General features: G+C 47.2%; 1 protein-coding gene across 3 annotated transcripts; it reads left to right on the top strand.

The window, feature by feature from the left end:
* The first annotated feature begins 62 nt into the window (after positions 1-62).
* Positions 63-27,723, top strand: AFG3L2 (AFG3 like matrix AAA peptidase subunit 2). Of its 3 annotated transcripts, none has more exons than XM_032603341.1 (17): positions 63-297; positions 4,068-4,167; positions 4,911-4,988; positions 6,967-7,073; positions 7,211-7,363; positions 9,349-9,423; positions 12,572-12,696; positions 14,431-14,704; positions 16,324-16,461; positions 16,983-17,136; positions 18,099-18,206; positions 18,302-18,427; positions 19,097-19,207; positions 21,539-21,654; positions 23,023-23,223; positions 24,813-25,007; positions 27,082-27,723. In XM_032603341.1, the coding sequence occupies exons 1-17, from the start codon at positions 181-183 to the stop codon at positions 27,319-27,321; spliced, it is 2,418 nt and encodes an 805-aa protein (XP_032459232.1). In that variant the 5' UTR covers positions 63-180; the 3' UTR covers positions 27,322-27,723. The 3 variants fall into 3 exon arrangements, with proteins under 3 accessions (XP_032459232.1, XP_032459234.1, XP_032459233.1); XM_032603343.1 differs by having other exon boundaries at positions 4,568-4,988; XM_032603342.1 differs by having other exon boundaries at positions 68-297; positions 12,575-12,696.

Raw genomic sequence — 27,723 nt, 5'->3', positions numbered from 1 at the left:
TGCCCGAGGGCACGCCGCCGTGCGGCTGACGTAAGCGCGCCAGGGCGGGGCGGGGCGCGAGCAGACGCAGAAGAGCGTGGGGTGGCTGGCGAGCAGTCCAGTGGCCTCAACTCAGAGAGTGCGCGGTCGTTTGGGGCCGATCGTTCGTCAGCGCCCGGCCCGAGGCACGCGCCGGCGGCCATGGCGCACCGGTGCCTGCTGCTGTGGGGCCGGGGCGCCTGCCGGCCCCGCGGGCTGCCCCCGATGCTCGTGCCTGGCGGCCGCGCGGGCCCCACCGAACGGCTCTGCCTGCGGACGGTGAGTCCGGTGCCCCTGGCCCGCTTCCGGCCGGCGACCCGCTTCCGGCCCGGCGCCGGGAGTCAAGGTCACGGGCCCTGCTCTCGCCGTGGGTCCCCGGCCCGGTTGGAGACGGACCTCGGAGCGGCGGGGCTGCCCTGGGCCCGGGAGGCCTGCGGAGCGGAGCGCGTCGGGAGCCGGCGGCGAGGGCTCGGGGGTGGGGCTGTCGCCGCCCGGCGGACACGACGCCTAATAACCGGGGTCGTTAACGGTGTACCCCCCAGAGGGTCTCTGCTTTGCCGTCGTCAGGGCCGGGCTCCCAGAGCCGATGTCGGCTGTGCCCGCGGCGGACCCGCCTCAGGCAGGTTGACCACGACCGCGCACGGAGCCCCGGGGGTGGTGGGCGAGGCCTGGGGTCAGTCGCCAGATGCCCTGGAGGAAGTGTTCTCAGTCTTTCCACAGATAGGGCAGTGATAGCACCTACATTCCTGATGTTTCCTCCTCGGAGCCCCCTTGCCAGCCAGGGTTATTCGTCTTAGTCTCTTACTCAGAATGGCTGTGCACTAGGCCTTTTTTCCGTTTCTTGCATTACATCCATTTCCCCGTCTTACCTTCCTCGGATTCCTCTTTTGTCCCTTGGGAATATTGGACTCAGACATGTAATAAGCAGGTAGGGATCTGCCTTGTGAGTTTGCAGGGTTTTTTGTCAGGAATCTTATCTAAAAGGCCTTTCTTTCGAGTGGCACTATAGTTTCCGTGAATCTTCGATGCTGAGGTGTAAGGAAGTCTCCTGCTTGTGTAGGTCGGTGCCACATATTCCCTGGTACTGCCCTGAAGATCTGGGTGGGGACGCCAGGGCGTTACTCTGCTACCTGCAAGGGATGCTGAGAGGACAGATTTTCTTCTGCGTTTGTCCATCTGTTAAAAGTCTGTTCTCACAGTGAGGTTCCTGGGGAAAAGATTTTGATGTGTGGTCTCAGGTATAATCCTCAAAGGATTGAAACTGATGCTTCACAACTAAAAAGTACTCACATCGTCAGACGTAAAACCTAATTCTCTAAATTGGGGTCCTCTGTACTTAAATTTTGCAAATTCATAATCTTTTATATGTATTATTCTTTGAATGGGCTTAGATTAGATAGAGGAAAAAAATTTAATTGATGGTTCTTTTGTAGAAAATAATCTCATTATTAAATACAGTCACGGGGGTTATTGCTAGAGGTATTCCAGGTCAGTGCAATTTGAAAAGAGAGCCTAAAGGGGGCTGATTATTCAGCAAGCTAATAATGTTTATGGAGCACATACCGTGTACCCATTTCTGTACTTTATTGTGATACAAAGACTTGCTTAATATGGTGTTAATAAAGAACCCTTGCTCTCAAGTAGCTTTCAGAATGATTGGAAATGATAATGTAAACCTGGGTATTGCCACACAATTTTAAAGGTGCTTTTCCATATATTATCACATTTGACCCTCACAGTAGTATCCCTGGGCATTCGTCGTTTTCTCCCACTGCAGGTACATGACTGTGAGTCCCCTAATATCATGAGATATGTTGAAGATCATCATGCAAAAAATCAGATTTCCAGCTTAACCAAAATTAAAAGTTTTGACACTGTTTGCCTGGTGAACTGTGAGTCTTTCAAATCCCAGGCTAGGTGTCACTTCCCTGTGACATGCCTAGGTCCCTTAAACATGTACCCACTTCCCTCTCTGTGCCACCTCTGTACCTTCCTACTTAAGGTTTTGTATTGTTGCGCGTGCGGTACCGTCCTGTAGTTGATTTGTTCCCAGGACTCTTCCTTACTCTTCTGAGTTTCTTCGAGGCAGCACTGGTTCTGGTCCCCCTGTGGGCTCCCCACTGCTTGGCAGCACCTGGCCTGGAGCAGATATTCAGTGACTTGTTGCCCTGTCCAGCTTGGATAACAGGTCTTTTCAATCCACACCCATAATGGATTTGGCATTGGAAAATATTTATTCACATATGACACACTCTTATCCATTATCAGTGGTTATTTCTTGGGCCAAGTGTTCCCAGCCGTCAGGGAGGGCCCAACATAACAGAAGCTCCAAGTTCTCTCAGACCAGCATTGCTGTCTACCAAGAACCGTATCAGTGTTTCTGTCCTACTTTGCTATTAATTGTGTAATAATTTGGAATTAAATCAGCTCATTCTTTTTTGGTTTTTAGTTGATTATTTAATCCAGATATCATAAAATCCACCGTTTTCAAGTGTACTGTTCGGTGGTTTTTAGTATATTCATAAGTCTGTGCAACCATTACCACTATCTAATTCCAGAACATTTTCATCACTCAAAAAGAAGCCCTATAACCAGTAGCAGTCACGCCCCATTTCTCCCCAACCATTCCTCCAGCCCCAGGCAACTACTAATCTACAGTCTCTGTGGATTTGCCTATTTTGGACATTTCATATAAATGGAATCATGTAATATGTGACCTATTGTGTCTGGTTTCTTTAACTTAGCATAATGTTTTCAAGGTTTCATGGTAGCATGTATCAGTACTTCATTCCTTTTTTATGGCTGAATAAAATTCCATTGTGTGCATATACCACATTTTTGTCATCATCAGTTGATGGACATTTGGGTTGTTTCCACTTTTTGGCTATTATGAATAATGCTACTATGAACATTCATGTACGAGGTATTGTGTGGACGTATGTTTTCAATTTTCTTGAGTAGGAGTGGATTTGCTGGATCATGGGGTAACTGAACTCTATGTTTAACATTTTGAGAATGCCAAACTTTCCCAAAGTGGCTGTACCCATCACCCCAGCAGTGCACAAGGGTTCCAATTTCTGCAGATCCTCACCAACACTTGTTATTGTCTCTCTTTTTTATTATGGCCACACTTGTGGATGTGAAGTGATTTTATATGGTTTTGTGGTATTTTATTTTTCTCATCAGACCATAAAGGAGGCAAGTTAGGATGGATACTAATGCGGATGAACTTCACTTTAAACATTCTCACCTGTGTGTAAAAGCTTGCCCTAAAAAATGGTGGTGAATTTTCACTTTTCAAAAGGATAGAATTACTTGAACTTTTCCACTGCCAAATTTGGATATAGCCCCTCAGTGGACCTTGCCATTGATTGCTTTTAATTGTGCACCTAAATTTAATAAGGAGCTTGTTCAGTTTGTTTACATTATACTCTGACTTATATAGGTAGTGTTTACAAACAATTTTTAGCAACATGTTATTTAAAGCAGAGATATATCTGTAAAGGGACTTGTCAGGATGACAGTATATCAAATACCTTTAGCAAATGTTACTAGTACAAGGACTATCAGTGACATTGGACCATAACTTTCTTGTCTTTGAACACAGATAAATTTAGTATTGTGTTCACAAGCAGCATTATTCTGTAATTTCAGGTAAATGACCTTGTAGTGTGATAGACCCTGCAAGTGAGGCAGCCAATGTTCCATGTCGGAGTTTGCCTTTTGAATGCTACAAATTAAGTAAATAATGCCAGAGTGAATGTGTTGGTAGAGAATCGTAATTGGGCTGCAGCTCTTAATTAGGTATGATTTGAAGTACTCTCGTTTTCTGGGCGAAGTGTGTATCTCCTAGTTCTTGCTGGACTAGAGCGGCCCAGGGCTGGACAACCCTAGTCCTCGCTCGGTGCGGGGGGGCCGTTCTATGCTAGTCTGTAACTGCCTGTTGAAGGGAGAAGCATTTCATCCACTTGGTGGTATTAGGAAATGAAGCTCTTTTCATTCTTACCTTGATGTAACCTTCATGCTTTTATTTATATGTTGTGTTGCAGCTTTATCGATATGCTACAACTGAAGCAAAAACCAGCAGAAGTTCTCTTCTGACAGATGTGATTGCTGCTTATCAGAGATTCTGTTCTCGGCCTCCAAAAGGTAAACATTCAGATGTGACTGTGACGGTGGACAGTCTATGACAGAGACTCGCTGTCAGCGGATGTTGACGGGGCAGGTGCAGAGGCGTTGTTTCCGTTGATTCCTAAGTCATGTCTCCTCTTATAACCCACCCCACCTCCTCCTGTGTGATTGCGGTGATGACAGTGTATCACCTTCAAATGTGGCACCTTTGTCGGTAATGAGGTGGGCAGGCCAGTGAGTCCTTTTCCTCTGATTCCTCGGGGTTGTGAGCTGTATTATCTAGACTTTGATTTACTCCCTACACAAGCAATGTTAAACTTCTAGCTTGTGCTTTTTAGTGATGAATCAGCTGCTTTAAAAACAAAGAGCACGGGCTTCCCTGGTGGCGCAGTGGTTGAGAATTTGCCTGCCAATGCAGGGGACACGGGTTCGAGCCCTGGTCTGGGAGGATCCCACATGCTGCGGAGCAACTAGGCCCGTGAGCCACAACTACTGAGCCTGCGCGTCTGGAGCCTGTGCTTCGCAACAAGAGAGGCCGTGATAATGAGAGGCCCGCGCACTGCGATGAAGAGTGGACCCCACTTGCCACAACTAGAGAAAGGCCTCGCACAGAAACGAAGACCCAACACAGCAAAAATTAATTAATTAATAAACTCCTACCCCCAACATCTTCTTTAAAAAACAAAACAAAACAAAGAGCACATACACAAAACTTGATGAATTTTAGTTTGAAGATATGTATTTTTTTCCTTTTCTAACAGGATTTGAAAAATACTTTCCCAATGGGAAAAATGGAAAAAAAACTAGTGAACCTAAAGAAGTTATGGGAGAAAAAAAAGGTACCTTTTCAAAAGATTATATTTGAACTTACTGTTTTCCCCTAATATGTGATGTTGCTGATAGTTTTCACTGAACAAAGAAAATCTTAAGTCAGTTCTGAAACTGTAGTCTAGGAGCACATATAAAATTCTGTTTCATTTTATCTTAATTTTCTGCTCATATTTCTTGTCATTTTTCAAATTGAATTAGTTGAAGGTTACCTTAGAGATATTGGCTGGTCAGTGTCAGTCATATCTAACTGCATATTTAGTAAGTACATTTGGCACATGTTATCAATACATGCAATTTACTTGACGTGTATTGTGAGTGCAGTGTTTTTCAAGTTGTTCCTCGGAGGCTTATCTTCCCTTAGCGACTCAGAGAGGGTTTGTCAGAGCCAGTGGCTTGGGGGCCTGTGTGTGGCCCTGCTCCCCTTTCACGTGTGATAGCACTTAGCACAGTGCCCGGCACGTGCTGTGCTGGCATTCAGCTGGCATCGTTTCCTTCTAGGGAAATATAAGGAAAAATAAAATACAGCCTTTGTTTTTAAGTGAACTTGGGTCTCGGAGGGACAAATACATGCTAAGAGAATGTGGAGCATGAAAGCCAGGCCAGAGCCGAGGAAGGACCAGTGCTGTGTGGGCTGATGGAGCGCTGGTGACCGGGCGACTTCCTGTTGACCTTGGTTTGGGGCTGATTAATGGTGATTGGTCCACTTTTTAAATATAACCTATTGGGTACCTTTTGCATATATGTTACTTTGTCCTGGAGTACATGGGACATCGTTCAACAACTTTAGAAATGTGCCTCCTCTTTATTTCCCAGGCCTGGGCCTCTTAGGGGTGGGCTTGCCTCTCTGAGACCCTGCCTTACTTGAGGTAGGGGTGCGGGAGCTCCCTGTGTGCATCTCGGAGGGGTGAACACGACAGGAAGCCCAGGCCATGAGGCCCTGCAGGTGACTGGGTGCTGAGGCCTCCTGGCCTGCACAGTGAGGGGGTGGCTTCCCAGGAGTTGAAGATGTCAGAACAGTATTTGTGGATCTTTGAAAGGATGGAGAAGTGGGGGGAAGGGAAAGTATTAGTGACTGTATTAGTTTCCTAGGGCTGCCAGAACAAAGTTCCACAACTGGGTGTCAGAAGCAACAGTATGTCTCAGTTATGGAGGCTGGATGTCCAAGATAAGTGTGTCGGCAGGCGGCAGGGTTGTTTTCTTCTGAGGGTCATGAGGGAAAGGTCTGTTTCAGGCCTTCTCCTTGGCTTGTAGACGGCCATCTTCTGCCTGGGTCTCTTCATATCGCCTTTTTTCTATGCATGTCTGTGTCCAAATGTCCCCTTTTTATAAGAACATTAATCATATTGGATTAGGACTCACACATGTGACCTCATTTCAACTTGTGTATTTTGGTGAAGACCCTAAGATCACTGGGGAGTAGGACTCCAGCAAATGAGTTTGGAGGACACAGTTCAACTCATGACAGTGACTAATTTCAGATTCTTACCAACAGATTTTATGGGGATGAAGTGGGTTTGTTGTTGGTAGTGGTGGTTTTGTTTTTGGCCAGTTATCAAAATCATGTCTTTCCTGCAGAGACTGTTAACAGTGTTCACTTCAGGGCTTGGGGCAGGGCAGGGGCACCTACTTTTTACCTTCAGGTGGGAACTCAGGAGCGCGCTCATGTGCAGTCAGATCCCAGCTCTGTCACTTGCTCACTGTCACTGAGCACTTCACCAGGTGATCAGCAGGCACGTCAGCCCCTTTCTTATCTGTAAGATGGGCAGAGTCATGTGTCTACTGGTCCTTGAGTAAGTGTGCAGCTCATGAGACCCTGCGTGTGAAGCGCCAGGAGCCTCCCTGAGGGCTACCCCTCTCTCTCTTAGTCTCAGGCTTCCTCATAGCACTTTGTTTAGTAACTGATCAGTTGCCATGTGTTTTGCAATAAAACTTTATTAAACGGTATTAATGAAAACATTGCTGTACACACTCTCTGTCTGTGAACAGAACCGAAGCCAGCGGCTGCCCCGCGTCCTTCTGGAGGAGGAGTTGGTGGTGGTGGAAAACGAGGTGGGAAGAAAGACGATTCTCATTGGTGGTCCAGGTTCCAGAAGGTTTGATTCCACACTGTGTGGTTGATGTTGGGGCTCTGGGGTGGCATTCATGGCATTGGAAGGGATTTGCATCCAGCACAATATAGACCGTGTTGTTACATTGCATGCTTCACAGAAATGTCTCCTTCCTTGCCCAGGGTGACATTCCATGGGATGACAAGGAATTCAGGATGTACTTTCTTTGGACCGCCCTGTTTTGGGGAGGAGTCCTGTTTTACTTCCTGTTCAAGAGCTCCGGGAGAGAAATCACATGGAAGGACTTTGTCAATAACTACCTCTCCAAAGGAGTAGTGAGTATTGTGTGGGCCTGCAGGCTGCAGGGGTTCAAAGGGTGGGGTTCAGATGAGGCCAATAAAATGATAAACAGCCACCAAGTTAGACAGGCTTGTTCGTCATCAAGTCCCGTGTTGGATTTTTCTAATGCTGGAAAGTACTGCAACCAAGGAACCTGTTTGTTTTGACCGAGCAGTCCCCAAATTTACCACGAACTCCTTTTATTTCTTTTCATGCTAGAGCCTCGCTTTGGAGCCACTGCTCCTGACTGTTGCTCTGGCGTCCCCGTCTGTTCCCATCATTCCTCTTGTGCCCTCAGGTGCCTCTCCTCCCTGCACCTTTCCCAGCCTCTCCCAGCTCCTTTACACCTTCACTGATTGTAATGTCCTGTGGGCCTGGAAGGTGAATAGGTGACTCAGTGTTTACAGTGGGAACCATGGGCTCTGAGTGAAGGCCCGGGCATGAGCTCTGTGCCCCCGGGCTGGGTCTTTGCCCAGTGAGACCCTGTTTCAGCTCATTTAAGATGCTGTGGATTGTAAGGCACGTGTTATTTTACATGTTACTAAGAAAGATTGAGTGAGCCGCCAGTGAAACTGTGTAATACCATCAGTTGTCAGCGTGCATCACAATGTCTGAGAGGTTAAAATATGAAAAATGCCCATCTTAGAATTGATGAAGTAAAGTGATAGTAAGAGAACAAGCATTAGGCCTGCTCTGTAACCTTGGGGAAATGATTTAAGCTCTCAATACTGGATTTTTCATCAATGAAATGAATAAAATAAAAATATTAATACTTACAAAATATGAAGAATCTAAAATTATTTTTAAAGGTTGTACAGTAAGGTGAGGATGGAAAAAATGGAAACGATTACTCAGATTTTTGAAGCAAGTGAGACTCTCACATGTGTGATTCCCAGGTGTCGTGAGGAGCCTGCTTTCTAAGAAGTGACTCCTGTCCTTCGAGTGTGGGGACAGGTCCTGGCTCTGTAGCCACTTCTCCTCCTGACCCGCTGGTTCTCTGCAGTCAGTCTACCATTGCCCCAGCAGTTTTATGCGGGGTAGAGTTCTCTAGTCAGTCCTTTCCAGATGGTGGAAACCATTCTGGTTCCTCCTGGAACCTTCCAGGGCTCCCTCACTTCGCATATTGGGCTCGTACCTTCCAGACTTCCTGCCAGAGCAGACTTGACAGCGGCAGGAAACAGGCCCGCCCGAAAGTGCTCCACTCCACAGTAGCCAGAGGCCTCGGGGTGAGGTGTGCAAGCGATCTTTAGAACCCTGTGTAGTTAGGAGCTTGCAGGAGAATCAAGTTTAAACCATTTTATACCCTAGAGGGGCAGAAATTTAAAAGTCTTTTAATAGCAAGTGAGGACAGTAGTGTTTTGGAGAGCGATTTTGCCCTACAGCCTAGCTGGACTCTGTTTATCTACAGGTATGTATCCCAGGGAAGTTCTTGAAGATGTGTCCAGATGGTATACACAGGAATGTTCACAGCAGCATTGTTTGTGATGGGGGAGCATTTGAAACAGTCTGAATGTCTGTGAACAGGAGAATGGACCAATAACTGGGGGTGTACTTATAAAATGGGGTACCCTGCAGAACTGACATGTCAGCAAGGAAAGACCTTACAAATACAAGGACAGAAGAAAAAAAGTTGTAGAAAAGTACATGCCAGATGAGACCATTTTTAAAGTTTAAAAACAGGCAGAAGTGAGTGTCTGTTTAGGGTTGGGTCTCTGTGGCCTGGGACCAGGCCCTGCTTTGGGGTGGCCAGCACTCGCTGCAGAGAACAGCCACCTCTGGGTGACTGGGGGCTTCAGCAGTGTTTGTGATGTTTTCTTTCTCAAGCTGGAGTGGGGAACATGGGGAATCCTTACGTTATCTTCTTTCTTTACTTTATATTCTTTTGTGTGTCTGAAATACAGGCATTTCAGATGAGCTTAAAAGAATATCTCAAGTCTTTGTGTAAATTTATGTTTGAATTTTTAACTTCTTAAAATTCCAGGTAGACAGACTGGAAGTCGTCAACAAGCGTTTTGTTCGAGTGACTTTTACACCAGGAAAAACTCCTGTTGATGGGGTAAATGATTTTATTAATTGATGTGAATTAGCTGTAAATTAACTTTTCAGATGTAAAACTGAAAAGCAAGCATTCCCTCACATTGCGGTAGCCATGTACACTGGCCGCGTCGGAGCTGGGCAGCGCAGCAACCAGGATCCTTACTAACAGTGAGGACGTGAACGTTGTGTCCGTAACGTGTGCAGGGGCTGGGCAGTGGTTTTGGTTTTGGTTTTGGTTTGGTTTGGTGATCACGTTGGCTATTCATTTAGAAACCAGTGCGTGAAATCTAGTTTTCAGTATTCCAGTATCTATGATTTTTCAAGACTGAGAAAACAGTTGTTTGATTAAGAAAAAAAATGTTAAAATCTGAATTGCTTATGTCTTAAGACAGCTTTTGTCAAATCAGTTTAAGAAGCATTCTGGTCATATCTCTCCCAATTGTTTTGTGATGTTATATTATTTTAATTTCCATTTCTGTTCTTATTTAAAAAAAAACATTTGTATTTCTTGTCCAACCAGTTTGAACTGTGTTCCAGAGACCCCAGAGTGGGTTGAGGGGATTATGGGGGGAAGGGGGGAGGGGGCAGATGAGGTTCCCAGGTGATTCCCAGCCCTCCTGGACCCGACCCTCAGGCCCACTCCTAGCCCCTGGGCATCCTGCGACCTTACAGCTCCCCTAGGGCAGGCCTCTTCCAGGCTGCATCCCTTCTATCTCAGGATGCCTTCGCTTCACCATTTCGTCATCATCCTGCCTGGATGGGGCAACATTTAAGGAAAACGAGAACTGTTGGTGACCATGTCTCTGATAACGTATCAATAAATATAAGAATATCTGTAACGTCATAGGACTTTGGTATTTCAGTCATTGTTAGGAAAGTTGTTTGAATTGTCTTAATCCCCCCCCATTCTCTTTATCTTATGATGAAATGTTCATTAATAACCATGCTACTTTTTTTTTTCTCAGAACTGTTCCTCAGACTTTTAGTGCTGGGAATTAAATTGGCACTCCCTTTCAAGAGGACAGTTTGGCAGTGTATTTATCAGCAGTTTTGAAAGTACGCATACACCCAGTAATTTTGCTTCAGTAATAATCCTAGGGAAATAATTAGGGATGCATGTAAAGGTGTCTGTGCAAGGATGTACTCCAAAACATTGTTTATAGGGCAAAAAATTAGAACCATATAAACAGGCCCATTAGGCCCCTGGTCAGCAGTAGAGGCTCCTCACATCCCTCTTTAATCGCCTGCTGGGGCTCGGCTCTCAGTAGGGCCTGCTCCTCCCTGGGGAGCAGTTTTTACACTTAGTACTGGCATGCACGAGCGTTTTCGTATTGAAATTAGTACCATCTTATTATAAATTACTTTGTATCACTCCTTTATATTACAGTTAAGGTTTTATGTTGATTTCTTTTCAAAATTGTGCGTATTTCAAGATTGTAAAAGGGGTATTTTGAAACCTTGAAAAAACAACATCAAAATTGCTAATAGTGTTTATCTCTGGATATTGAGGTTATGGATGCTTTTTATTTTCATTATGTTTGTGTTTCCTTAGTTTTTTACAGAGAATATGTATTGCCTGTTTAATAAAGACTATTTCAAGCTTTCGGAAATGGGTATAAGATGTTCAGTGTCCAACTGCTTATGGCATAGTGATATTAATTGCTGTGCTGTGCTGTATAAGCACAGGCTTTGGAGTCTGACACACTTGGCCTCAGATAAGCTCTGCTCTTTACTAGCTCTATGGTCTAACCCCTCGAAGCCTCAGTTTCTTTATCTTTAAAATGGGAGTGACACTAATGCTCTTAGGGCTTAGCTCTCAAATGAGATTGTGTAGGTCAGTGGTGGTTGTCAAACCTCAGTGTGCATAGGAATCACCTGCAGAGCTGGGACCCACCCCAGAGGGTCTCACCTAGGTCTTGTCCCTAGAATTCCGTGCTGCTGGGCCTTGGTCCACCCAACTCTCTGATGTGAGGCATCATTTAGCTTGTTGCCCCATTGGTGGTGGGAGCTAAGTTGGGGAGTGTTCTGTCATTGACACATTTGGGGCCTATAACCACAGGAATCGTGTAGCTTTGTCTGTGAACAACTTACCGAGGACTATTGTTATAGAATATTATACAACTTACTTGCCGTCTTTTGTTTTTAGACACGTGGAGAGAAACACCACAGTGACGGCCCCCACTCAGTAACCCTGGTGGTGGAAGGGTTGTGGGGACATGTTGCTCTTGTCTGTGTACATGTCTCAAGTGTCTGAGGTTTACATGTTTTTTAGGTGTTTGCAGGTTAGAGGAGGAACAAAGTCTTTCGGGGCTGTGCAGTGCAGCTGATGCTTGCCGGGTGCTGGGAAGAGGGGCCAGTGTGTGGGGAAGCTCCAGAGGTGGGAGTGGTTATGTCGGAGAGCCAGTGTGGCCTGCTGGTGATTGTCGCTAGCCCTGGAGCCAGCCTGCCTGGGCTCAGAGCCACCCACTTCCTAGATGTGTAACCGTGGGCGGTGGGGTCAGCCCTGTAGTTTTGTCCTCTGTCAAACGGGGACAGTAAATGCCAGCACAGTGGGGAACCCTGCGCTGGTGGGGAGCATCGCCATTGCCTCCAGCCCTTCGGGTGTCCCTCCCTAGGGTCCCAGGAACTCCCAGGTACAGTGACTGGAGGGTATTTCTGTCCCATTGGGTGGAGCTGCCTCCTAGCGGTCGGTGATAGCACCTCTTTCTGAGGACCCAGGGCGTCGTGGTGCACCTGGGGATGGGAACCATCCCAACACTGAGAAGTGCCATCACTGCCGCAGGCTGGTGTTTAGTTTGGGACCAGGCAGCTAAGAAGTTACTGAGAAGTGGACAAGAGGAAAAGGATGCTTGTTTGTTTATGAAAAGGGTTGTCTTTTCAAAGAGAGTTTTCATTTTTCGAGTTTACAATTTTAGGACTGTGGAGGAATGCTGCTATAGAAATGCTTACTGGCTGAGGCTTGTCAAGGGTTCTCACTGAGTGAAGCTTAGTCACTGCATTGTTAAAACAAGTCTTGTTGTTATTGTTAATATTGTATATTTTTAATTTGTAAATTTGCAGTATTTCTGAAAAATTCTTGGAAAGTTGAACCCTTTGTGAATTGAATCCTTTGTTTCCTCTTCATTCCCCTAACAAAATTAGGATATTTTGTTTTTCTGTCCTTACAGCAGTATGTCTGGTTCAATATTGGCAGTGTGGACACCTTTGAGCGGAATCTGGAAACTTTACAGCAGGAATTGGGCATAGAAGGGGAGAATCGGGTCCCTGTGGTCTACATTGCTGAGAGTGATGGGTAAGAAGCGTGTCTGTAAGCACAGGAGGCTGCCTGTGCTCCCGGGGCTCACTGTGTATTCTGTCAGCAGGGGGCAGCGCATCACACTTTATATTCTCAACAGGCCTCTCAGTTTGGCCAGAGTTCTTTTCAACCATTAGTAACTTACTAGTTTGCTGGAGACTGGTTGATTTTCTACATGTTAATGTTTATCTTGATTAAGCAGTAGTTTGGGGTTAATGTCCAATGCACCGTTCTTGAGTAGGAGTTTAGCATTAAGAGCCCATTTGTGTTAAAGAGTGGCATTCCCACCTTTTAACTATCCTTTACATTTATATTTCACAGAGTTTGCAGGATTTTTAAGTAATGCTTCTTCCTCTCTGGTCAGAGCTGCTTCTTCCCTTAAAGGTTATTTGTCTTTAGAAAGGCCACTTCAGGTCTGAGTCTTTCAGGAACAGCTTGTTGATTTCAGGAGTTGCTTGTCTTTGGGCTTATTTGGGAATACATGGCCTTTGAATGCTCACACATGGACGCCCTGGTAGATCTCCTGGTGGTGACCCCATTTGCATTAAATGCAGAACGCCTACCTTGATTTAGAGTTACGAGTTTGAGAGTGAAAGTAGAAATAAAGCTTAATTTTTTTGTACATGTAAGAGAGAGGAGAAAGGGGTAGCTAGCTTGTTAATTGAGCTGATGGTCTTACTCGGCCTCAGGGACTCTCTTGAGTCTTGATGTATGTAGACCTGCAATCTACCTGCAGTATTATTAATAGATTCAGCTAGCCGCCGAGAGTATTTCACATGTGATGCAATATATCCCTTGGTCCCTGAGGTTATCATGTAATTACTTAATTTTATAGGCTGGTCCTGAAACATTACACAAAGTTTTGTTGCACCATTCCTTAAACCTTTATTGTCAGTGTGTTTATTTTTTTACTCCAGAAATAAACCAAAGGGTAAATTGTTCATGGTTTAAATGCTATAGCAGCATTTAAAATTTTATAATAGATGAAAAGTTAGAAAGCTAATCCTGGTTTTATTCTTGTTTTGTTTTTTACCTAAACCATGTACCAGGTTTTGACCTAAATTTCTTAGGGTAAGTTAAACTAAATTGCATTATGTTACCCAGTATAAGTATATGTCTGTGCCTATAGTTGTGTGGAAATTGACTTTATTAAGACAAACAGAAGGCAAAAGGCTGTAAGTCATCCCTGAGCTGCTTCCGCCAGGGCAGGCATGGGTTGGAGGGCACCCCTGCCCCTGGGTCTCTGTGAGCCTGCACGAGCCGCCCAGAGACAGCTTTCACCACTGTTGCCTTCGCAAGGATTGAATATTTGGAAGACATCTCTTCAGAATAAGTTGATGCATTCCAATAAGAGAACTGGAATTTCTACTCAGGCTAACACCAGAATCATGTTAAAATTGTTAAATGAGCAATTTGAACGAAATTTCTTTGAAATTTTGATGTAGTGATAGTAAATCACAGGTCCGTCCTGTGCATAAATGGTGGTTCTTGAGGTAGGAATAAAGCACCACTGGACAGCGTACGTGTTGAGAACAGGTTTTTCTTTGGTCTTTCTGAGATTCCCCTTCAGTGATACTGACACACTAAGAGTCTCCTTGTGCCTCAGATGTACCCGGATAGCCCGGTGTTGCACAGGCAGAAACCGTGTGCAGTTACGGGGTGGCGGGTCCCTCGCAGGGCAGCCGAGCCAGGGCTGCCCGCCTGAGCGCTGCGCTGTCGTGTGGCCCCCAGCTCCTTCCTGCTGAGCATGCTGCCCACCGTGCTCATCATCACCTTCCTGCTCTACACCATCCGGAGGGGGCCGGCCGGCATCGGCCGCACGGGCCGGGGCATGGGCGGACTCTTCAGTGTCGGAGAAACCACTGCCAAGGTCCTAAAGGACGAGATAGATGTGAAGTTCAAAGATGTGGCGGGCTGCGAGGAGGCCAAGCTAGAGATAATGGAATTTGTGAATTTCCTGAAAAACCCAAAGCAGTATCAAGACCTAGGAGCAAAAATCCCAAAGGTAAAATGAATTTTCAGAAGACGGTTTTCAGCTCATTAACCCAAAAATCTTCTGAAGTATTTCTTGATCTCTGAAGTTACAATTTTATGAAGTTTGATTATTTATAAAGTAGCTCTTTTTCTCTCCTTCCTCCATCTTAACTTACTAGTCTCCATTTAACTTGCACGTCTCTTCAGGTCGGCTGTCCTGCGTGGATGTGTCTTCTTGCAGGTAGCGTGTGTTGCTGAGAAAATGTGTGTCCTCTCCCCTTGGTTTGCTTCCTTCTCCCTCCAGGGCAACTTAGACACCCCTCTCTCAGCAGCCCCCAGCACATTGCCTCTGCTGTGACCTCGCTATCCCTCTCTCAGCACCATGAGCAGGCCTGGCCTGGAACTCAGGTTCGTGGCCCAGGACTCCGTGGAGGACAGACCTCCCCCCGCCCACTGCGTGCCACGGGTAGCCTTGCCCATCTTTGTGTCCCTAAGGCCAGGCTCAGGCGTTAAGTAAATGAAGAGAAAATGTTTAACTAATTCTTCTAAAAACCCGTTAATAAAGTTTACTTTAAAGGAGTCCTTTGTAAAGGGAATCATCATTTTCTTGATTTCATGTCCTGCCTGCCTCCATGGATTAAAAGTCACATTTTATAGTTTTATAATTTGCTATACTTGCGTACCTGTTCACATCATACTTAGGCATCTCCACGACTTAAGTAATTACAGTGTTTGAGCAAACAGTATTCTTTTTAAGTTCATCATTGGTTATTAGATTTTTACTTCATTTGTGAAATTTAAAGGAAAGAAAATAAGCACAATGTAAGTTGGAAGTGTGATATTTGTGTCTCCTTGAATTATTGAAGTAAACATCAGGCAGTTTATTAGTAGATTCCCAGCTTAAGTCACCCTTTATATACTGTTAGGTCTAAAAAGCAACACTAAAAATCTTAAAAAGTAAGAGAAGTATTTCAAATTTCACATTCTTACCAAGTTTTTTTTTTTTTTTAAGGAGGCAACTTTAGTGAAGAAGGCCATCAGCCCAGCTTTTATTTATTTAGTTAGTTATTTATGGCTGTGTTGGGTCTTCATTTCTGTGCGAGGCCTTTCTCTAGTTGCAGCAAGCGGGGGCCGCTCTTCATCGCGGTGTGCGGGCCTCTCACTATCGTGGCCTCTCTTGTTGCGGAGCACAGGCTCCAGACGCGCAGGCTCAGTAGTTGTGGCTCACGGGCCCAGTTGCTCCGCGGCATATGGGATCTTCCCAGACCAGGGCTCGAACCCGGGTCCCCTGCATTGGCAGGCAGATTCTCAACCACTGCGCCACCAGGGAAGCCCCCCCCAAGTTTTTTAAAACAGTATAGTCTCTAATAGTCTTTTCCTTTCTCTTCTCACTAATCACTTTCTCTATGTTTCTCTAATATTTCTAATATATTTCTCTATATTTCTCATATAATTTTTTTCTTCTTACTAATATAATCTTACTAATATTCTTACTAATATAATTACTATCATTGTTCACATGTTTAAGAAATATTTAGTGTATATCACTAAAATTTGTAGGCAGATTTATACCTTGGAATTATTTATGGATATGTAATTTATTTCTCTGAAATTCTAGTCAACTGTACTTTCTCTTTTTTGTATCTGAAGGGTGCCATTCTCACCGGTCCTCCAGGCACTGGGAAGACACTGCTGGCGAAGGCCACAGCCGGAGAAGCCAACGTCCCTTTCATCACCGTTAGTGGATCTGAGTTCTTGGAGATGTTTGTCGGTGTGGGTCCAGCTAGAGTAAGTCTCACCTCACACTGTATTAACTCAGCAGGTCAGAAGGTGGGCGCAGGGCCCCCGCTGCCATGGTCTGAGGGTGGGGCAACAGCTGGCTGGGCTCGGGAGGTTCATGCCTATGCTGTGTGTACACGTTGCTGGGTCTTTGAGTAAGTGTCTGCTGTTACTGCCTGCCTCAGGCGTGAAGGGAGCCCAGGGTGGTTGGACTTATAAACTGAATACAAACTTTACAACTCTACCTGTTACCTTTTAGTAGGATAAAGATATGTAGTGTCAGTTTGCTGGTGTTCGTGCTTCTTACATAACAATAACTGATGAGCTTTTAGAAATAATATTTGCTCACCTTACATAAGTTCCCCACCGTTTGCCATGTGACTTCTTTGCTGCTTGTAACTTTTTAAATTTGTACTGTACAGTGAGTGACACAGGATGGCTTTCCTGGGGGACAGGAAGCTTGATGTCTGTTTTATTGGGAGGATAGCACTCACTTGTCAAGTGACTCCAGTGCTTACATTTTCATCCAGGTCCGTGACTTATTTGCCCTTGCTCGGAAGAATGCCCCTTGCATCCTCTTCATTGATGAAATAGATGCCGTGGGAAGGAAGAGAGGAAGGGGCAACTTCGGGGGGCAGAGTGAGCAGGAGAATACCCTCAACCAGCTGCTGGTGGAAATGGATGGTGAATGTTCAAGTCTTTTGTGTTTTGAACTGCACTTTCTAATTGTTCTTCATGTTTCTAAAATGAGAGTCCTGTGCTGATACAGAGAGCAAAGAGAGATTCTCTAAAATAAACAAGCCCTATCGAAGGGCTCTTTTATTCCAGTACAGGTAATAGCAAAATAGTCTTGCCTGGCAGCCTGCTGTAACTTAATACTGGTGTTAAGATGGCATTTGTACCTGGTGCCAAATAAGAGAAAAACTGGTGAAATGCTTCACTAAAGAATCATAATCTCATTCTCAAACCATTTATGATTCTGAAGGATCAGGAAAATCCATGCATTAGCAAGTGCGAATTTGGCAGATTTTGAGCGGGTCTGCGTTCCTGGGCCGGGTATGGGAGCCAGACTGAGGAGGTGGGGCTGCTCCTCGGCTCTGCGGACCCCCGTGCACAGCAGAAACTACCCTGGGGGAACAGGCCAGGCTCCTTCAGCGCCAGGGTCCTGGGGGTGACGGCTCTGTGGCCACGGCATTGCTGTTTGAGAAATGGCCAGTCAGACGAGCAGGCTGAGCCTGCAGAAGAGGTTGGAGGTGGGGTGGTGCCTGCCTTCAGATACGCAGTGAGTGGTCCCTTTGGCCCAGGGAGTTCAGACACTTCCTTTGCAAATTTAACCTTACTGATTTTTTAAAACTTTCTAAAGTTGACAACGTAATCTACATTTCTAGTTACATAAATTTAAATCTTTGGTAATTTGTCTTTAGTAGTTGATCCTTAAATCTTTAAGTCTTGTACTGTATATGACTTAATCATTAAGGACAAGATGAATAGTAAGAAAAATCATTAAGTTTGTGACTTAAAAAATCACTAGATAATAAATAGAAAACTAAAGTGGTGTGTCTCGTGCTCATACGTTCTGGACAGGCATGCTGTCACCTTCCTCCTCACGGCGTTTAACAATGGTGATGCCTTTGTTCTATTTCCAGGCTTTAACACAACGACCAACGTGGTCATTTTGGCGGGCACCAACCGACCAGATATCCTGGACCCTGCGCTGATGAGGCCGGGGCGCTTCGACAGGCAGATCTTTATCGGTGAGATGGTTTTCCCTGGATTCAGGCCAGTTCTTGTGAGGAGGGGTGCAACTGTTTCACTATGGTTTTTTTTTCCTTAAAAATAATTTCTCAAGGACCCCCGGACATAAAAGGAAGAGCCTCTATTTTCAAAGTTCACCTCCGACCACTGAAACTGGACAGCACCCTGGAAAAGGAGAAGCTGGCAAGAAGACTCGCATCCTTGACCCCGGGGTTTTCAGGTAGGTGAGCACGACCTGCTGTTGTGTCTACAGAATGTGACCCTTCCTTTCTTGTTCCCTCTCTCCCTTCTTCCAAACTTAACATGAAATAGAAGGGACCATCTATCTACAGCCTGAGAAGGTTATATACACGGGCACAGGCACCTTCAATGTCCCAGGAGCCTGACTTTTTAATATTTTTTGTTGAGCACATACATTGTGTTATGGCCTATTTGCGTCCCTATATACTTTCTCTGTAAAGGTAGTTTACAGAGACCTAAGGATCTAGAAAGCTTTTGGCAAGTTTCTCATGTTTAACTTTCGTTGTTTAACTGAATGCATTAGGTCATTTTAATGCCTATGTATTTCATTATATTTCAGCAGATTGCCCAATATCCGCTTAAGTCACTTTCCCAACAGAGATGGTGGAACTAAGTTGATGGGCATTTTTAAGTGCTGTCTTAGTTTGCTGTCATTGCACAGTTTCTAAAGGTGGAGGACTGCCTGTGGGCATCTGTCTACTACTGACACTTGCAGCACGCATTTCAGGGGCCGGGTTGTGCCAGGCAGGACTGAGTGCTACTGCCTGCTGCTGGTGGACGGTTGGCCCGGGTTCCCTTCTTCACAATGTGTGACCAGTGAGCTCAGGTGTATTTGGCAGGTGAGCCGTTGTGTGTGTCCCTTTCACAGGAGCCGATGTTGCCAACGTCTGCAATGAAGCTGCTTTGATCGCTGCAAGACACCTTTCAGATTCCATAAATCAGAAACACTTCGAACAAGCAATTGAACGAGTAATTGGCGGTAAGGCAGCTGGTGGGACCCACGACCAAGGGCGGATGGCGTGAGTTTGAGGCCAGGGCATGTATCTGCCCAGGCCTGGGGCTCAACGGCACCCTGTCGGATGGGTCTGAGAACGCCACCCTCATGCTGCACGGGCGGCAAGCAGGGAGGGGTCCTCCCCTGAATTATAGCAATCTAGTTTTTCTAAAACACTCACAACCTCCCTGTTTCCAAAAATTTCATCGCATGAGTTAAATGTGCTCTAAGCTAGATATAGGTGATGGATGAACAGCTGTAATAACTGTTTGACCGGGAAATGCTCACCTGTCAAGCAGGGTTGGCCAGTAATGTGTTTTCCTTGCTTTCTAGAGAGCTTATAGTTAATACTGTTAAAAAGATAACTAGCAGTTCGAGAACTTGGGCATTCAGAGGAGGGAATGGCACAGCCCTGTGCTCCAGACATAGACACGCAGTTCTCATGCCCCCAAAACACAAGAACCCCCGGCTTGTCACAGGATTTCCCTGTGACAAGGAATGGCCAGGCAGGCTCCACGGAAGAGCGGGGTTTAAACTGGGGTCAGGAGGAGGGGATGTGGTGTGAACGAGGGTGAGCAGAGGAGCAGTCCCTCAGGGAGGGAGGTGAGTTGCTCATACTCCTTCCTGCGGGAGGGAAGACAAAGTGGAGAGAGGTGTTGAAGCCTAGATTTTAGCAAGCCTTGAGTGTTAAGCTTAAGAGCTTTTTTTATGTTGTTTTATGGCCAATATTGTACTAACACGAGTTTTCCTGAGCCACTGAGTAACGGGATAGTCAGTGATAGTTCAGGAAGATGCATCTTTGAAGAAGGGGTGCATCTGGAGGCAGAGCCCCTACTGGTCCTTAATGTGCGGTAGCGGACGTGAGCGTGGGAGCCCCATGGCCACAGGTGGGAAGGGCGTCCTCGGGGCCGCTGGTTTGGCGGGAAGTGAGCCGGGGTGGGATGTCCCCGTGGGGTCTTGCGCATGGCCGTGGTTCCCGTGGTGCGGGGTGGGTGAGGGCACGGGCCACACAGCCGACAGCCGAGGGGGAAACGGCTGTCAGCAGAGTTTCCGAAGCTTGTTTTGTGCCACAGGCCTGGCAGGCTCATTAGCAGGTGAGACAAGGAGTAGGTGCCACTGCAGGGGGGCCGGCGGGGGGGAGGTGTAGCGGTGCCGACTGAGTGACTGGACCGTTTGAGATTCATTAGGGAAAAGAAAAAGTCTAAGATGTCAGAGTTGTGAGTGGAATTGAAATACCTCACTGTAAACACAGGAGAAGACTATTTGTGTTCTTTTAGGTCGGGGGGACACGGGGGAGGGGGGGTGTTTAGTAGGAAAGTGAGTTTGTGAAAGAGGTCAGGGCGGTGGGTGGGGCAGAGCCTTGGCCCTGAGGGGCACGGACGTGCTCTTCATGCTCTTCACGCTCGGCTGCTGGGGCCAGCACACGCCCTGTGACGGGATCGCGAGCTGAGGAGGGGAAATCCTGTGACAAGCCGGGGGTTCTTGTGTTTGGGGCATGAGAACTGCGTGTCTGTGTCTGGAGCACAGGGCTGTCCACCTGCCCTCGCCCCACCCACTGGCGGCTCTGCGGCGTGTGCTTGTCCTGGGCTGAGTCCTCAGGAACACAGTTCGCCCTCTCTTCTTTTTCAGTATCCCAGGCTCCGTAACGTGTTACCAGTTGAGAAATTCTCAGATGAGTACCTGGAACACGAGAAAGCTGGTGTCACCTGTGAGCTTTGTGTCAGTACAGACTACAGCCCAGAGGTGCGGGCGAGCTCCGCGTCCGCCTTCATCCAGGCTGGAGCGGGGGTCCTTCAGTTCTGGCAACACGCGGGCCAGCTCAGGGGCACCTCCTCAGGGCTGCTCTGCGGCTGCGGGCTGCTGCCTCTCATGGGCCTGGCTCTCCTCCCACCCTCGTGTGCCTGCCTCCTCGGCTGGGTCCTTGTCTCCCCCTACTTGGTGATTCCCGATGCCTAGACTAGGCAGTGAGCTCTTTCCAGATGTCTTCGTTTTCTGTGAATTTTATGTGTCAAATTGACCCTAGTGCTGAATTTTACTTTGCATTTCTGTTTATTTCTCAAAACGAGATATGTGACTCGAGTGGGAGAGTAGGAGAAAGTGGGCCTCGGGTGGGGTAGTGAATGCGTTTTGCGGTGGTTGTATATTTTGAAGTTGATGCTTTGCTTTGTTCTGCCCCTGATTGGGAGTATTCCATGGTCACAGGCAGCTTGGTCTCTGAGTCACGATTTAGATGAGACGCTGTGTGGTATCGTGTAAATCTCTTTTGATGTCGGTGTCACTAAAGCAGTGGGTTTTGTTTTCTGTTCTGTGTGTCAGGCTTAGAGAAAAAAACTCAGGTTCTGCAGCCCGAGGAGAAGAAGACAGTGGCATACCACGAGGCTGGCCACGCAGTTGCCGGCTGGTATCTGGAGCACGCGGACCCCCTCCTGAAGGTGAGGCAGTTGTCGTAGAACAGACGTGGCCACACTGGGCCACGTGGCAGGAACATCTGCTGATGGTGTTGGGGTGAAGGGGTCACGCAGATGGGTTATAAGGTTTGGAAAGAAAAGTGTGCAGAAGCTGGAGGGGTTCACTCTGGAAAAGCAGTTGCTACCGTGGGTCAGGCTTGGGCGTCTGGGGCTCTCTTGCCCAGGGGGTTTCCCTGACTCCACAGAGAAAAAGGCAAGCCACACACCCTGGAAATACTTGTAGTACGTGTATATGATAGAGGACGTGTACCTGGAATACATGAAGGACTCTTAAAATTCAGTGGTAGGGAAACAAGCAACGCTGTAAAATAATAGGCAAGATATATGCGCATGTACTTCCCGAGAGAAGGAATAGGAATGGGCGCTAGGCGCATGAAGATACCGGATGCCCTAAGTCACCGGGAGGTGTGGGTGGAACCCTGCAGAAGCTCCACATGTCCCGAGGTCAGTCCAGCTGGACCCCATGCCTGCGGACGGGCACCTGACCCGGGACAGCCACCGTGGAAACCAGTTCGGCAGTTTCTCATAAAGGTGACAAATGCTTCCAATACAACCAAACGGTTCCACTCCTGTGTGTTTACCCAAGAGAAATAAAAACATGTCCATGGAATACTTTTACTGCTTTATCCGTAATAGCAATAAACCGGAAAGAGCCCCGAAGTCCCTCAAGAAGGAGTGGATGTTTGGTGTGTTTAGCCAGTGATTGCTCCACGGCCGTAGAGCTGAGTGCACTGTTAACACAGCCGGCAGTGGGGGAGGGTCTCGGGGACAGTCACACAGACCAGACACGGTGAAGTCCGTACTGTATGAGGCCATTTACGCACAGTTCTAGAAACTGCAACGCATCTGTGGGGGCGGGGGAGGGGATTTCGGGGAGAAGAGGAAGATGTTTTGTATCTTGGTTGTGGGAGGAGTCTGTTTGTCAGAACTTACTGAACTGTAACCTGTGACTGGGAGCATTGATTGTAAAAATTAAAGGAATCTACTCAATTGCAACAAGAGGACTAGAAAACTGAAGGCTGCTGGCCCCTCTGCCTCCTGGAAAGCAGGGTAGGCGGGGCCGGCGTCAAGTCTGGAGGAGTCGCCACTCAGCAGCAGCCCTGTTGTCAGGACTGAACACTTTCAGTTGAGTTTTATAAGAGACAAGAAATACTTTATAGACCTCTCGGGTGGGGTTACCCTAAGAGAAAATGCTCTCCTGGACAGGCCCTCCCACCCAGCTCCTCAAGCCGAGGCTGTGGTGCTTTCCTCTCCAGTGAGTCTCCCTGTGGCTCCACATCAGCCTCCAGTGGCCGCGTCTGTCCTCAGCGCACCGTGTGTTCTCCTTGTCAGGTGTCCATCATCCCTCGGGGCAAAGGGCTGGGCTACGCGCAGTACTTACCCAAGGAGCAGTACCTCTATACCAAAGAGCAGCTCCTGGACAGGATGTGCATGACTCTGGGTGGCCGCGTGTCAGAGGAGATCTTCTTCGGGAGAATCACAACCGGCGCTCAGGACGACTTGCGAAAAGTGACTCAGAGTGCGTATGCCCAGGTGAGTGTGGGCGGGGTCGTCTTCCATCCTAACCTGCACCAATGGCTCTGGAACAGCACTGCTGTTTGACTGGTCTAGGCTTTCCAGGCAAGGGTTACTTCTTAAGAGAAATCCATTTTAAAATGATCAAAACTTAGGAAAAGAAACCCTTGTTTTGAGAGTTTGGTCTTTCAAGTTTATTACTAAGAGTGTATAAAGCACATCAGTAGAGTTTACATTCAGTTACAAGCCTGTGGGATCCCACGTGGACTGCCTGGTGCCTCTCCCTTCTGGTCCTTTCTGCTGGCAGCAGCCATGCCCCTGTTTCCTTTAAGTTTATCACGGGCGCCTCCATCCCCAGACAAGGTCATTTTGCTGTCGGGGAACTTGATGTCAGTGACTTTCTTTGGGAACTCCTTTTATTCATATGTCAGCTCTTCTGGGCCTGTTACTTTCCCATACCTTTCATTTTTCTTGGGACTTCCCTGGTGGTCCAGTGGTTAAGACTCCAAGCTTCCAATGCAGGGGATGCGAGTTATATCCCTGGTCAGGGAACTAAGATCGCATGTGCCGTGCAGCACTGCCAAAAAAACCCCAAAAAAACACAATAATTTTTCTTAGGGCATTTGTTTGTTGGGGTTGTTTGCTCTTGTATTCTTTCTAGTTTAATCTCCATTTTAAAAATAACTGTAATGTTTTCTTTTTTTATTTCCTGCGTTCTAGCACCTCATCTAAATTTTCTGATTCTGACTTAATGTTATTCCTTCTTATTTTCCATCACCTTCCTGATTTCGGTTAGCCTTTTCTGAAGTTGTGGGTTACAGTTTTCATCTGTATTATGGACGTCTCTCCATCCCACTTCCCTTATCTGTGTAGACATTATTCTGCTCCTTTTTTCTCATAAAAACTTTGTAAGGGATTTTTCTGTTGCCCGCTTTCACATGAAGTTTGTTTTCCTGATCTCTTAGGAAGGAGGTGGATTAAGACAGTTTTTCTAGTTTTACGGTTTTAGAGTTTCCTGCTGTTTTCATAAACTTTTAAAAAACATGACTTTCTGATCTGTTCCCGCTCCCTTTTATCTGCGCCTTCTCTTTTCTGGTCAGTTTGGATTTTACTTCCACAGCTTCTTCTTAATGTGGGGTTTTTGTGTGGTTAGTGTGGGGGTCTCATGGGGTGCAGGCCGGGCCCTGTGGACTCAGGGAGAATGCCAACACCCCTCGCAGGTTTCTGGAGCCTGGGCGGCGCGGGAAGAGCCTCTGGGCGGCCTGGGTGGTTCCTCCCATCTGTCGGATGCTCCTTGCCTGTCCTCACCTCCCCCCGTGCAGAGTGATTTCAAGCAGGTCTCGTCACCATTGGGGTTTGTCCCTGCCCATTTGCCGCCTGCCTTGTAGATGTTACCTGTGGGTCTCTGATCTTGTCCTCCCAACCTCCATCTACACAGAACACCCTGGTCAACTTGGCCGACTCAAGGCTGCCGTGTCGTTGTTGCGGGTTAAAGAGTAGTACTGCAGTGAGGTGTGTGGATTTCATGTCAGTGGATTTGCTGCCATTTTATAAAAACCTGTGAGCAGAAATGGATGCCCACCCTCTAGTCACGCATTCTTTTTCAGATTGTTCAGTTCGGCATGAATGAAAAGGTCGGGCAAATCTCCTTTGACCTCCCCCGTCAGGGGGACATGGTGTTGGAAAAGCCTTACAGCGAAGCCACGGCCAGACTAATAGATGACGAAGTACGAATACTTATCAACGATGCTTACAAGAGGACAGTCGCTCTTCTCACAGAAAAGAAAGCAGATGTGGAGAAGGTGGGTGCCGGCTCCACCAATGATTCTCTGCACGGTTTTGCAGAAAGAGTTGAGACTGATGGCTTGACTGGTTGGTTGGTTTGTAGATGCCGACGTCCCCTGTGCTTGTTAATCCCAGGCTCCTTCCTCCATCCTGATGCTGTGTCTGCTGTCTTTGTGGGGCTGGGGGGATGTGGGAAGAGCAGCAGCGGGCATGATCCCGGCTCCTGGTTCTTAGGAATGTGAGCGCAGGATTAACAAAGTCTGTTCACGACACCAGACACACAGTTGAACCTGCAGTCACCCACCAAGTGCTTCCAAATGCGGAGCCCAGTGGCCTGATTGGGATTGACCACTGCTCTTCACCTCCAGAGTAAAGAGGTAGTGGAACAGCAAATGAAAGAATTAGCCAAACTAGATATGTAGGACCTTTGCTTAATTATGACCTTCCATGAACAAACATTCTTTTTATCTTCCGTTGTTGTGCCTCATTTGATAGCACTTTCAAAAGGGAGGGAGCCTTTCTAATTCAGTCGGTTTTTTGCATCCAGTAAACTCTTTAATTATTCAGAATCCATGCAACCAAATGGAGAATCTTCTGTTTTTTAAATATTCCACACTCTCATGATAAAAGCACAGGTGAAAAGTCTTCTATAAAGGACTGATAGAGAAAAAAGCTATTCTAAGATGATGCTGTCCGATCGGCAGATCTTCAGAGGAGCCCACTGTGAGCTGTGCCGGGCAGAGCCCGAGGTGCCTTTTCACAGAGCGCAGGGTAGGTGGGAGGGGCCTGCAGCAGGGGCTCCGAGGGGAGAGGGCAGAGGGCAGAGAAGGCTGACATCCACCCTGACAGCTCATCAGGCTACAGTGAACATGGGGAGGAGAGGAGGACTCGCTGTGTGGGGCCCTAGTGAGCGAGGAGGGGGTGCAGAGGAAAGGACAGGGTGTGTGGGGACTCCAGAGCTCTGCGGGAAACACAGCTCTGGATCTAGAGGCGCCCTTCATGGAGATCTCATCCGGCCCCTGTGTTTTATCGTCAGGAGTACTAAAAGAATCTGGAGTAGAAATGCTTAAAAACTCATCATTAAAGGAGCAAGCGGCAGGGACTTCCCTGGTGGTCCAGTGGTTAAGACTCCGCGCTCCCAACACAGGGGGCCTGGGTTTGATTCCTGATCGGGGAACTAGATCTCGCATGCCGCAACTAAGAGTCCGCACATTATAACTAAGACCCGGTGCAGCCAAAATAAATAAATAAAAATAAATCTTTAAAGAAAAAAGATGCCAAAACTTAAAAAAAATAGAGTGGCAGCAGGGTGCCATCTCCAGGGGGACAGTCAGAGGCCAGTGCAGAGGCAGCCACAGGTGTGTTTTAACTTCCTGAGATGGTGCTGTGGTGGCAGCAGAAGTAGAAAGGCAGTGTTAACAGTGAGCGTGTCTAACGTGACCCTGTTCCCTGTCCTCCTGACACCGTCCCTCACCTCCCCACTCGTAGTTGGCAGGGGTCCCTTTTTCTGTGGCTGTGTGTCATGTCAGTCTTGTGGTTCAGCCACACAGAGACCAGAACTTCGAGATGCATATTTTCACGTTAATCTCCTGCTTCATATTGTGTCTCTGCCTCATTTGTCTTTATTTTTGTCAACCACCTTTTAAAATTTCCCTGCTTCCACCCTTTCCCCCACCCCCACCCCCAGTCACTTGCATCACTTCCTCACACTTCCTGGCAGGATTTCTTTCTGCTCTGTAAGCCAGAGGGAGCTCCTCCCCTCTTTGGAAGCAGGTGGGGCCCAGGGACCCTGCGTCTGGCTCTCCTCCCCGAGGATGTCCTTCTGCGGTGTCAGGGACAGAGCTCCCCAACTAAGTCCAGGGCACAGTCACGGGCCACATGGATGTACCACACTGTGCAGCCACGCCCTTCTTGGGGACACGTGTTTTTCCAGGACTTTTGCACATCTTATTCTAAAGTGACATGACCGTGAATATCTCTTTTCAGTGGTCCTAAACTGTTTTTTGGAAGGGGGTTGACTGTAAATAGGAGGTGATGAGATTGGAGAGACGTTGCTGGGTGACTGTTTAACCACAGGTGTTCGCATTGCAGGTTGCTCTCCTCCTGTTAGAGAAAGAAGTGTTAGACAAGAACAACATGGTGGAACTCCTGGGCCCCAGACCGTTTGCAGAAAAGTCTACATATGAGGAATTTGTGGAAGGCACCGGCAGCCTGGATGAGGACACCTCGCTGCCTGAGGGCCTGAAGGACTGGAACAGGGAACGGGAGGTCTCAGAGGAGCCCTCGGGCGAGAAGGCCGCCAGCCAGGTCCAGGGTGCTGGCCCTGCATAGCCAGAGCTGCGCCTTCAGAGCTGTGCTCGGCCTCATGACACAGTGGGAAGTGGGGTGCTTCTTCCGCGGCCTCGGAAGTCACCCAGGTTGCGGGGGAGGGCACTTGCCCCAGCCTCGGGCTCTCCTGGTCTCTGTTCCCATCAGGTGGGGGTCCTCTTGCTGTCACCTGGTCTTCACTCCCACCTCCCTTCAGTCTCCCTCTGTGATGGGCTATGAAATTAGGAATATTTTCATTTGATTTAATATTTTAAAGATGGAATCCGGGTCACAAGTTGCTGTTTTGTGATGGAATGGTTTTCTACAGAGAGCTGTAACATACTTAAAAATATGAATGTATTGTGTAAATACGGCTTCTTTATGTCAAACATAAAGTGTAAACACTGCACTTTTTTTCCTCCTGAA

Source organism: Phocoena sinus, chromosome 14, assembly GCF_008692025.1.
Source record: "Phocoena sinus isolate mPhoSin1 chromosome 14, mPhoSin1.pri, whole genome shotgun sequence".
In the NCBI taxonomy this organism is placed as follows: Eukaryota; Metazoa; Chordata; class Mammalia; order Artiodactyla; family Phocoenidae; genus Phocoena; species Phocoena sinus.
Note: the sequence above shows the minus strand (reverse complement) of the source record. Positions and strands in the feature narration are given on the sequence as shown.

What these genes read in the sequence shown, in the direction of transcription:
- AFG3L2 (XM_032603341.1), top strand. Translation starts at nt 181, where the DNA reads ATGGCGCACCGGTGCCTGCTGCTGTGGGGCCGGGGCGCCTGCCGGCCC. An exon ending in GCTGCTGGTGGAAATGGATG is followed by an intron (nt 17,137 to 18,098) that starts GTGAATGTTCAA and finishes TTCTATTTCCAG; the next exon opens with GCTTTAACACAACGACCAAC. An exon ending in ACGCGGACCCCCTCCTGAAG is followed by an intron (nt 21,655 to 23,022) that starts GTGAGGCAGTTG and finishes TCTCCTTGTCAG; the next exon opens with GTGTCCATCATCCCTCGGGG.